Source organism: Cebidichthys violaceus, unplaced genomic scaffold (genome assembly GCF_023349555.1).
Source record: "Cebidichthys violaceus isolate CVI_PGR_0920_01 unplaced genomic scaffold, fCebVio1.0.p SCAF_13, whole genome shotgun sequence".
Classification (NCBI taxonomy): Eukaryota; Metazoa; Chordata; class Actinopteri; order Perciformes; family Stichaeidae; genus Cebidichthys; species Cebidichthys violaceus.
In genome coordinates, this window is record NW_027176296.1 from 9,364,094 (window position 1) to 9,376,278 (window position 12,185).

The 12,185-nt window shown below is 39.9% G+C and overlaps 1 protein-coding gene across 1 annotated transcript in view; it reads right to left on the bottom strand.

The window, feature by feature from the left end:
• The window catches only part of LOC137870429 (collagen alpha-1(XXIV) chain-like), an 85,057-nt gene that overhangs the window by 12,792 nt on the left and 60,080 nt on the right, over nt 1-12,185 (bottom strand). The window contains exons 32-45 of the mRNA XM_068707684.1: nt 11,436-11,489; nt 10,682-10,735; nt 10,496-10,549; nt 10,148-10,201; nt 8,379-8,432; nt 7,826-7,933; nt 7,009-7,062; nt 6,523-6,630; nt 3,855-3,908; nt 2,924-2,977; nt 2,727-2,783; nt 1,721-1,774; nt 625-678; nt 56-109 (exon numbers count right to left, since the gene is read on the bottom strand). Coding sequence (XP_068563785.1) covers nt 56-109; nt 625-678; nt 1,721-1,774; nt 2,727-2,783; nt 2,924-2,977; nt 3,855-3,908; nt 6,523-6,630; nt 7,009-7,062; nt 7,826-7,933; nt 8,379-8,432; nt 10,148-10,201; nt 10,496-10,549; nt 10,682-10,735; nt 11,436-11,489 — 867 coding nt within the window. The remainder of the gene's footprint in view (nt 1-55; nt 110-624; nt 679-1,720; nt 1,775-2,726; nt 2,784-2,923; nt 2,978-3,854; nt 3,909-6,522; nt 6,631-7,008; nt 7,063-7,825; nt 7,934-8,378; nt 8,433-10,147; nt 10,202-10,495; nt 10,550-10,681; nt 10,736-11,435; nt 11,490-12,185) is intronic.

Here is a 12,185-nt window from a genome sequence, read left to right on the forward strand (position 1 = left end):
GATGTACATAGATGTATGCTTAATTTTCCTGCTATCAGGATTTGCTTGGACTCACCGGAGGTCCTATGTCTCCTTTTGGGCCTGATTCTCCAGGGAGGCCTGGGGATCCCTAAACAAAGACAAACAAACACACAAAGAATATTACTAAGATGTTGTATGAATCCATACTATGTTCACTTTGCAGATAAAACAACATTATTGTGGATGCCAAAATTGGCAAAATACATAATGGCATGAATGGAGTCACACTTTATCTACACTGCTGCTTCTTAATCCAAGTCTGTCCATTGTAGACACTCCATGAGGCCAAATTGTCTTCTTAGCACAAATAATAGCTCATAATCCCCCAAATAATCCCTGTGCTTTAAATGACTCTATGCTCAACTCTTGTGTCACGCTTAGGAAGAACACATTTACATAATTCACATTTTGAGCCCAGCAACTGGTAAGGCTCTAAAAAGAGCACAATTGTCATCATATTTTTGGTTGTTCCGAACACTTTCAATCTTTTCACATCACTGTTTATAGTTGAAGTGCTCCACCATGGGTACAAAACCAAAAAATATGTAAAAGTTCCATTATTATACACTATAGCTACTGTGCTACGTATATTTACTGACTTACCGGTGGGCCTTGTGGTCCGACAGCTCCACGAGATCCAGTGGTACCAACATGGCCCTGAAACACAGTTTAATAGAAAAGTATAGTTTTCTCTCTGATTCTTGATCTTTATCAGTGGTGAGATATGACATCTACATGTCATTCCCGCTTTCTTTACTAAAGGAAGAACATCTTGCCCAAAGCCATGTGTATATTCATCAGTACCATTTCCACTTATACAGTAAAGACAATCTGCTCAATTACAGCTTCACAGCATCAAAACAATATAAAATAGTTTCTAAGCCAAGTTTAATGTCTTGACAGGATCAATATATTCTGCACTTTAATGAAAACTAAATTCATTTTTATGGCTATGAACCTAGGTTGTAGCTGGATCATCAAGTGATTCTTTGCAGGTCTACACTTACAATGGTTACATAACTGTTATAGTTTGGGCTGTAGTATGAGATAGGTACTTGATGACTAAAATGTGTCCTAGGAACAATGCAAGTACATCTACTGTCACTCACCAAACAAGTAGAATACTTAAAAAAGTCACTCTACTTTAGGGGAATTCAAGCAAAGCCTTGAGAGGGTCGGGCACAATTTTACGGTTTTGAAAGAGGATGATTGGGACCTACTGCGTCCTTGGTAGTTTCCTTAATAACTTATAATTAGAATGAATAAGAATATAGGGAGGAATACAGGGATAACACATTTATGATAAGAAGACATATGAAGTGTATTGTTATCATCAGCTTAATCGAATAGTTTGTGTATTTGCCTGTTTAAAATGCTGTAGCTACAGACCACACTGTTCAAACTAATGTAGCCCACATACCAAGGTGCTTACACTGTGAATGTGTGCATGTGTATTTTTTTTAAGAGCAAAGAATCCTGAACCTGAGAGGCATGAAGTGACAAAAACACCAGATTTTTTGCGGCCTTATTGCTGGGAATGTGGTAATCCTCTCCAAACATGTGTGGTCTGCCCTTACAGTACCTGAGCAGAGCAGTAATTGTTGGAGCCAAAAGAGTATGAACAACAATCAAGTGGAGACACACACACTGAGTGGTGACTGTTTGATATATCTGATGTTGATTTAGTGGTTTCGTCTACCTGATATCCTTCATCCCCTGGCTCTCCCCGCTCTCCTCGTTCTCCTGGGGGCCCCTGTGTAGACACAGATGCAAACACATGAACACACATACTGTACAGTACAGTCGTGCCTTCATTTATACCCACAAAGCCTCAATTGAGCAGGGCAGCTACCTAAAGACAGAGTCACTTCTCAGGCCAACACACATGAAACATATTGTATAGATGTGATCTATGAGTCTGGATCTTTACTGGAGTCAAATGGAAAGGCTTAATTTCACCTTGAACCTCACTTTCAGACAATCTTGGTTGGTGCTGCCATCGACAGGCAGACACAGGCTACCATTGTATTGCTCATGCTACAGTATGTACTGAAATAGTGTGCCAACTTGATAATCCAATACTACTCATATGGTAGGTTGCCATCTAGACCCCTGTAGACTTTCAGAGACCCAATTGTTAATGCTATGTAGGGCTGTCTCAGTGGTCAAGTCCTATGTTGAGAAATGTGAAATGACTTTGTTTTCTTGGGTGCAAAATCTTTGAGTAAACTTCAGGTGAGTAACGGCCCTCCCTGAAACTCTTGCTCTTGTCAAAGATACAAATGTTTTGTATTAATGCAGAGTAATGAAGCCTGTTTCAGTTTTAATTGTAGAACATGCGTGTTCAATGCTGTGAAAAGACCTCTATTTTCATTATTGGTGAATATAAGAACACTAACAATGCTACGCTTAAACTTGTATAACATTTTTACTTGTTCATGCTCAGCCTGCAATGAGCAGAAAAGATTTGGGCCACATAGGTTGATAATCGGGGTAAATATGCATGACAGGTTTAAGAACAGAAACACTGATACATTGTTGTCGATCTGGTGGGACAAAAATGTGTGTACTTGGTGTTAAAATCAGAAGTTGATCAGGATTTACTTTTATTTCAAGTGTCAATCGGATATATAAATGGCTTGGACTAAACAGAGCGAGAAGTGTTCGGGATCAGAAAGGAGAGTTTAAAGGAAAGCAAAACCTACTGGTTCACCTAAGGGCCCTGGGAGTCCTGGGGTCTTATTGTCCTCGCCTGGATAACCCTGGAATGCAGCAACACACACACAATCACACATGCAGACATAAGATTTTGCAGCCAGACAGTACATTGAAGTATATTTCACCTAAAACCCAAAACACTGAAATAATTCAATTTCAAACACTAGTTGAGGTATCATATTACCTTTTCACCTTTAGGCCCTGGTGGTCCAATAGGCCCAGGCTTGCCAGAGTGACCCTAAATAGAAGAAAGCTGATTATTGTAGCTAACAAAGCCAACATACTTCTACTGGCTACCGCATGTCTCTTGGATAAAACATGAGTTAGTCAGCATATCAGTCAGAACTGTTTAAAATAAACACAAAACTCTTTGTAGAGATGCTCTTACATTCTGTCACTTCAGGATTTGTGTTTTGGCACATACTCAGAATTCACTCAGCAACCTGAGTCAAGTCTGAGAGCCTTAATAAATATTCATTAAAAGAGACATAATGAACTTGAGGTGTCAAATTGCAACAAAAACCCATTGATGTTGGTATTGACCAGGTTGTAGAGTTGCCTGGTATAATTAGCTTGAAGACTTCACCATCTCCAATACCACCTCTTGTTTTTGCTCTTGTGGTTTTCTTCTCTGGTAATTTGTGTTTTTTGGACAACTAACAATAAAGAGTAATGTGAAATATAATAATGGTAAGGATGATGTGTCCTCCACTAGACTCAAACCCCAGGTGTCTCCACCACATAGGATTAAGGCACAAGGCTAACAAGGGAGCGGATATAGCTTGATTGAAAACAGCTATGTTGAGTTCAGATTGGTATTATAAGCATGTATAAGGTTCCTTTAAGCAGGGTTAAATTTGATGAGATAAACCTTGAACAGCTACTTTTTACTTGCCATGTTGCAGATTGTAGGGGAATCCCCGGATTTTCTACAAAAGGTTATATAAACTTTGTAATCCTCCTCTGTAAGATAGGTCCCCAATGAATGTAAACATAGTGGGATGTGTGAGCCAAAACTCAGAGCAGTCAGGGATTAACCTACCCAGGAAGAAATGTACAGCATATGTGTACATTGACAAATGGATCATGTAAAACCAAAGATAGGAGAAACTCACTGTGTATCCTGCCAGCCCTGGTTGCCCTTCTATCCCCATGACTCCAGGCTGACCCTGGAAGCAATGCAGAAAATGCACACAAAATAAGAATCTGTTACAGTGGTGTTGTTTTTGTTCTTTTTTTTGTTTTGCTGGTCCAGCTCAATATAACCTTGGCTTGGCCTCAAATGTGAATTGAATCCTGTGCCTGGATCTGTGTTATGATGGGGATATAAATCTTTTCTCCGCAGCAATCAAAACATGGTCTAAGTGATTCTGCTGAGAAAGGAGCTGCCTTTCCCTGTAAAGAAGAAAAGAATAGATGCCTTCCTCTTTTCTTGCTCTCTCTCAGGCTTGGAACGGAGAAGGGCATTTGATGCTTTGCTCTTAAGGGGAAAATGTAGCTCTTTTTATGTGGATGTCCAATCAGTGTTGATGGTAAATGTAGTCAATCAAATCAATAAATTCCGCAACTTGGATGCTCTAGCTAGCCAGATATAGGCTCTAAGTGATGCACAGACACAGAACAACCTTGCTCTCTTTGCTTGTATTGCAAAATTGCGAAAATGGTCAGCGGGGGTCCTCCAGAACCTAAGCTGCCGTGAGCAAACAGCGACTGGTTGTTGTAAAATTAGCGTAGCTCATTTTAAGAAGAGCAAAGCCAGTACTGTAGTGTGTGTGTGTGTGTGTGTGTGTGTGTGTGTGTGTGTGTGTATGTGTGTGTGCGTTTTTGTGTGTGTTTGTGTGTGTGCTAAGTCGAGTGACGAGGCCCATAGAGGCAACGTTGGACAGAAGCTTGCGCTCAATGTGTCCTGGTACATATTGTCACTGACTGGCTCAGCTTTCTTGCCAATAGAGTATACACTGAGTAATGTATTGCTAGTTACCTGCTTAGCTGCATCACATTAACCAGCTTGTAAAAGTACCTGTATGTCACTGTGGTCCAGTTAGATGCAGGTGTGGTCCTTTCTATTCACTAACAACACACTGTCAGCCCACGAAATGTAAACTACAGACAAGTTGATTTGCATAATCTCATTCTCTGCGGTGTTACACTAGCACTCTGGCAGCCTGCCAGCTGCTGCCAATCAAATACCGACGTGCCACTTCAGAGACAAAAAGGACCATTTCTGATATTTTTAATAATTATCAGAAACATTTAATAATAAAAAAATACGTTGACTTTTTTTTTTTACTATGAAACGGATAACTAAATGTTACTTCAGTCACTCATCTCTGTCCAAAAGTTCCAGTCTGATATTGAGACAGGATTAATTAATTAAGTTAAAAACCTTTTGGACCCTAGACCGATTTTCAGACCCTCAGCTCGAAAATAGCATACCCATACGATAATGAGTGTAGCGTTGCAACTGTAAGGGCTATTTTAATACTTTTGGTAGTAAAATAACCCTAACACTTGTGAGATGTGTTGATATGTGTAAATATCAGTATATATGTTACTGGTTAAGAGTAGAATAAGATGGCACACAGCACAAATTGAAAATTCTAATTTTCGAATGGAAAAAAAAGCAATTTCAGGATATTTCTTTATTAGAAATCATGTAGGTCCAAGCTTTCCAGCTCTCCCAGATCATATAACTATATGTTGAGGGTCTCTAAACACATTTTTACTTTGATAAAGTGAAGCTTTATCTAGTACATCTTCATCTAGTACGGAGAGGTCAAACGAGGTCAACCAAAAAGTAATTTTGTTCCAGCTGTTTCATTGTAATTTTATATACTATATAATTATATATTTCACTTCTTTTATCACTAATAGTGTTCAATCTATCCATATGCAGCAGTTTGGCATCATTTTGAGAGCCTGGATCCTCTCTGAGACTGTTAATGTTTGTCATCCATGGGATTTTATCGTCTGAATTCCAGTTTTTTTATCCCCCAGGGCCTTTCAGCATGTGTGAAGGGCCGATTTGACCCAATGAACATTCCATAGACGCGCCACAGCCTGCTCTGTTGAAACAACCTAACGTGACTTTGAATGACAGAATCCGTTAGCCAATCATAAAATAAAAACTACCCGAGTGTCAAATTTGTCAAATCCGATTTGCTGAGATGTATAACCCTGCTCCTTTCGCTAGCAGGCACACGAGGCACACGACGGCAGCGCCAGCTTTGAATTCACAGAGAGGATGATGAGCTGAACAGATGGACAGTAAACATGAACGGATTAACTATTTTTTTTGCTGCAGAACATCTCAAAGTAAGGAGCTGGTTTATGATGTGATCGATTATGCGGATTATGATGATGGCTTTGTTTTGTAAGTAAAACTGCAAGGCTGTGTCGTAGCGGAATGTGACAAAATGGCTGCGACCGTCTGGTCGCTAGGATCTCCTGAGCTAACGGGTGTTAGCATTGCATTCATTTTTCAAAACGTTATTGGCATAAATGTGGCGAGTGGGACTGCCTAGGGGGCGCTATATTGATTGTGTTACTTGGTATTATACGTAGCTTTGTCATATGTTGTGTTTGGAGTGTGTACAAACAGCTGAGATGACTTTGTAGCGCAGGAGCTGCAGTTTGAGCAGGTATGCGGCATCATTATATTCGTTACTGATGAGTGCACGTTATGAGTGGATTAATTTTTGGATGCATGCGTTGCCCACGCCAGTGGGGGCGCTCGGGCCAGATTGGTTTTAAGTGAGAGGAAACACAAGAATGGGAACTCACTGGTGTGCCTCGAGTTCCCCTGGCACCTTTCAGCCCTGGCTCGCCTGGCTGGCCGATGTCTCCTCGTGTGCCGATCTCACCAACAAGCCCCGGAGGACCTCTTTCTCCCTGGAAAGAGACAGAATGCCAATTGGGGATTAAAACCAGTAACACTAACATGCCAATATGGAGAAATTCCTTGAAGTTGAAAGGCCACTTTCAACCTCTTTAAACGGCACGCAGCATCCATTCTGTTGTATTGTCCTAAAATCCATACTAGTTCTTAAGGATATTGGTCTTTCATGGTGGTTGCAGTTAGTTCTCAGAACTCCGGTCAAAAACTTTACATTTGAACCAAACAATAGCTCAGGTAGCTGAAAAAGATGATCCACTAGTTCTCTGCAACCACCTTAACGCCAAAGGACCATGGTCTATGTCCTCTTTGTTCCTGCTGTTTCACTGAGAAACATAATGTGGAGCAAAAGTGGTGGTAAACAAGGCCCTTACCTTCTTTCCGTGCCGCCCTTTGTTCCCTAGTGGCCCTAGTTTTCCTTCTGGCCCCTGTAGGAGACATATGAAATGATTACCACAGATATTAAAAATGTATTCTATAATCAGAGGCATTGATAACTGCATCTGATGACTTATAAACACCAACCTGCCGATCCTGGTACTACAGCATTTATTTCAGACATTATGAGTAGGCAATTTTCTGTGCAGAAGCTAATTGCTTGTAGTCCACAATGCTATTCAAAACTTTTATCAGCTTTATCAGCTTACATGTTTGTTTTCACAGTTTCCTCACAGAGCTTTGTCTGTGTGCCCTGAATCTTTCGTCCTTCCTGCACCCGTGACCTTCCTGCCCCTAAACACCTATAGATAAATCTGGATCTGGATCTCACAGCAAACAAGCACTTAGACTGAGGAGACTTTTATTGACACCTATCATGCAGTGCTAAACATCTACAATCTATGACATTGTAACTTTTACTCCGCCAGTAGCAAGAAGCTTTGTTGAAGAGAAGGCTGACCCCTACTGGGACACAAGAGAATTATTTGGTTCAGAGCACTTCTGTAATCTGCTGATTGAGTTGCAGGTATTTAAAATACTTTGGGTGTAATTTATTTTGCCATGTCTAATCAGCTGTATGCTTATGATTCATCAATCTCTTGTTGGCTCTCACATAAATAAACATACTAACAAAAAAAACAAAGCTGAGGGAACAGTTCTGCAAGCAGCGGCATCCAGCAGAGCTTTATTTAGATCTAGTTGCTTTATTGAAATTGTTGTACCTGGCAGTTTTGAAACATAAAATAAACTTACACGAAAGCCCTGTTTCCCAGGCCCTCCAGGTAGGCCTAGGGGCCCAGGGTCTCCTTCTATTCCTTTGTCCCCAGGCTCGCCGATTGGCCCACGCTCACCAGGCTCACCCTGACAGTGTGACAGACACAGAGAAAGATAGGCAGACAACCAGCGAAAACAGAGTGAAAGACAGTTTGTAAGTTTCATATTACATACAGAGAGCGGTCAATAGGTCAGACAACCTGTGGTGTTCAGAAGCTTAAAAAAAAACTTTACTGGAATAGTTTTCATTTCATTTCTTTTATTAGACTGTATAACCCATTCAAATCTAGTGTGGAATATGGTGGATTAGTGTTCTTAGTGTATTGTAGTGATATTCAGATTATGACTTGAATTAACTTTTAATAATCCTCATTGTTGACCTAAAGCAAGCAGAGTGTACTGAAACCACCAATTATTGTTGTCATATCGACAACCCTGCTAGAAACAAATCCACAACTCATTTTGGCTACGGGCTTGATTTCGTAAGAAAGAAGTGAAGTTAAGTTAACAAAGACTATCTTGTAATGTTTACCTTGGCTCCATCTTTTCCTTGAGAGCCATCTTCCCCAGGGGGACCAGGAAGACCCTACAAACACACCAACATTCACAACAAAGCCTCTTCACTATTGTAAAAAGTGACATATCAACTGTGAGAACTGTGACATTGTTATTGACTCTGTGATAGCAGATAGCTCTGGTTTTGTGTGTGTCAGGCTTTAGATATATTCTGCTCTAATGTCAAACAATACCAAAAAGAGTAGGTAATATAATAATAATAGATCAAAGTGCTTTACAAGAAAGAAAAGAAAAAAGAGAATAAATAACAACAGACGGATACAAATGTGCAAATACTGCACGATAAAACCAAGCAATGAAACAATGGAATGCAAAATAACAGGCATAATAACAATAAAATGTAAAAGATAAGTATAAAAAAAAAGGAAGAGCGACACCTAGTTCAAGTTTTCAATTCGTCGTCTAAAAATTTTCATATAGCTTGCATCTCTTAAGACCTGAATTCCATAGTTTTGGTGCACGTTTTTGTGTTATAGTTTGCATTTTTAACAAACAGCAGCAGAGGATTTAAGAGGCCGTGGAGGATTATACATTGGGAGCAAGTGAAGGTTAGCTAAAAATGGGGTGATATGCTCTCTCTCTCTTGCTTCAGTAAAAGCCTGGCAGCAGAGTTATGAATTAATTATAGTTTGTCAGTGGATCCTTAGTAACAGGGACTCTGGAAAGAGCTGTTGCTGTTGTTGTTGTTGTTAGCAAACAATAGCTGACAGAGCTAACAGTGACCTGTTGGGTAGCTGGAGCATGTGTGCTACGACCCCATTATCAGCCTTAACTGCCTAATAAGAGCAGAGCGATGGCCATGATCTAGCCAGTGGGGCATGCTCACATGCACAAACATGCACTAAAAGCATGCACAGCTGGCCCAGCTTTGTCTAAAAAACTCAGATAGCAACACAGCAACTTCATTCTCTGCTGAGGTAGACATTACTCCTCTATATCTTTACATAGCAAACAGTTATTTGCTGCTATATTAATGCTCTGAATGTCGTATATTGCTCCTTTAACACCAGGCTGGAAAGCCAAGTTTTTCACTGCCCTCTCTGGTTGAATGTTTCAAGGCAGTTTCACTTCTGACTACAACCAGCATCACACCGAACAGTGATGTCACGGTGCCCTGAAGAACACCTGTGCATCAGTGCACCAAGGAGAGGAAGTATACCACAAGAGGTCACAAAAACAAGATTTTAAGGGAGTGTTAAGTAACATTTTTAGTTTTATGACACACAATAAGACACACATATAGACACAATAGAAAAGATTAATTAAAAAATCTGCATTGAAATCACAATTTCAGTGACTAATAAACAAACAAAAACTTTGCTCTGGGAACATTTGTATTAAGGAGAGAGAAAACATTCTTTGGTCCAACTGACTGTAGACAGTTAGACAAGACAAGAGAACTTCTGTGGACAAAATGGACAGTTTCTCAGACATCATCTTATTTCTTTAATCTCCCTTCATCCCGTAAACTGAAGTGGGTAAAAATGCAATGTTGATCACAGTGGGTTTATGTAACATTGTAAAAGAATGTTGATTCCAATTCTGTGGACATAACAGTAACATGAGACTCAGGCAGTGCTATTTATATAGTCCATTGTTCTGCTTTCTTCGGGCTGGGGGATTAGACATCGTCGTCAAAAAGGAGCTGGAGTAAATATACGACTGGGTTTAATTTACCCAAACACAAGGAAGGAAGGGATTAGTGGGATGTTTGCAGTTACTTACACTTGTTCCCTCCTGTCCTTGCTCCCCTTCAGCTCCTGGAGGCCCAATCTCACCCTGCAGGGACACAAAATAAACCAAGGGGCTGTCTGGAGGTCAAAACACACTCATATGTGCATGCACACACCCAGACTTAAACCAACCACTGATACTTAAAGCTGGGGCAACGTTAGAATAGACAATGAGCTATTGTTTCACCCAAGGTTACAGTTCTGTCAAAATGGCTGAGCAGGGTCACATATTTTCACATTGCTGGAGGGTGGTAGGGAGTGAAGCCCCACATGACAAATGTTTTCTAAGATGCAGGGGTGAGAGGAGTGGTTGCAAAAAACATGACACAGTCGTACTGACTTTTGACCCCGGCTCTCCGATGGCACCCAGCTCCCCCTCAGCACCAGGCCCACCCTAAAAAGAGGAGAGACAAATTGAATGAGTCATGTTTAATTTGTACTGTATACATAGGAATGTCAACTATAAAAACCTCAAAACCCTTCACAATAAATTGATTTATGGTAACAAATCTTTAATGAAATGTACTTCGGGTCCTTGCTCTCCATCAGGTCCAGCTTCTCCAGAAGGTCCTTTAGGTCCCTGCAAGAAAATGAACCATTATAAGATGCCTTAAGCAGCTTAAACAGTTAAATTATACAATAATATCATTATTGGACTTGCTAGATACAGAACACCGGGTAATAAAACACCAGTACTACATAATATACAAGTCTAGCATATAATGGCAAAACAAAAACATACAGTTGAATGTTTAAGTCTGAAGAGAAGGGAAAGCTGAGAACTGAGAGTGCCTGGAGTAAAATTGAAGACCAGCCAAAGGCAAGATGAGACCCATAACATAACATAAACCGTGCCTCTAGTGTTATTGGAACGTCCCACCCTAATAAATATTTGTATCAGATTGTTTGACATTCTCTATGTTCCTGAGGGGTCGGCAGATTTCCAGGAAAATCAAGAACTTGAATACTAATCCAAGAAGGGAAGCACAAAGTGTAGCGCTTAAAGGTGTGCGGAACGTAGAGAGAGAAAGCAATAAACAAAGTAAAATCTAAATAACTCCTTCTTTTCCCTCTCAAACAGTTCAATGTCTCTTAATTAGCAACATCAGAGAGGTGTTTATGGAAGAATTTCGACCCTGATCGACTCTTTCTCCTGAAACTTTTGCAAGAATAAAGATTCATTATAGATTCCAGACAAGTCGGTTTTCAAAATGTAGCGTTTGTCTGTAGTTTCCTGAAACAACCACATCAATTTAACAGTTAGAAGTCAGCATACTTACTGGTTCACCGTGGGGTCCCCTCTCCCCGGTGCTGCCTGGAATACCTGGTTTACCCTGGAAACACACACAGTCAAGTATAGCTTCATTCATTCATTTGTGTGATCACAGAAAAAAGCAAGAGAAAGCTTGGCTTGGCCACGATCCTCTTCTCATCGTTATCATTATCATCATTAGCAACGTATTCGCAAACATGATAACAGAGTCTAATATTTTAGTGCTGCCTAATGCCTTGAGACATGACACAGAAACTCTTTGATGCAATACAAAAGGATTGGCTTTCTTGCAATGTCAGATCTTTTTGTATTCCAAACATTGTGTTACCAAGTTTAGACAAGACACGCTAATTTGAAACAGTGTTTAGTCCAACATCGAAAGAGAATGCCAAGACCTTTGCGTGTGAGTGATACCTGGCTGTTTTAAGCGCTGAAATATATGTTCCAAAATTTGATGAGATAACAATGAATTCAGTAGCATCAATCACTTAACTATAGTGAAACATTACAACCTAACTCATGACAATTAACACTCAAATAACTTTTGCTTCTATTCACTGAGTAGATATTAATCAAAATATAATATATATATATATATATATATATATATATATATATATATATATATATATATATATCTTAAATGTCTCAAGCTGTGTGAATGAGGTATTTCAAGAGTTAATCTGAAAACAAGGCAAAATGAATGAGCAGGAAAAACATTGAAATCTTCTCACAGCTCACATATTATGGAAAGCGC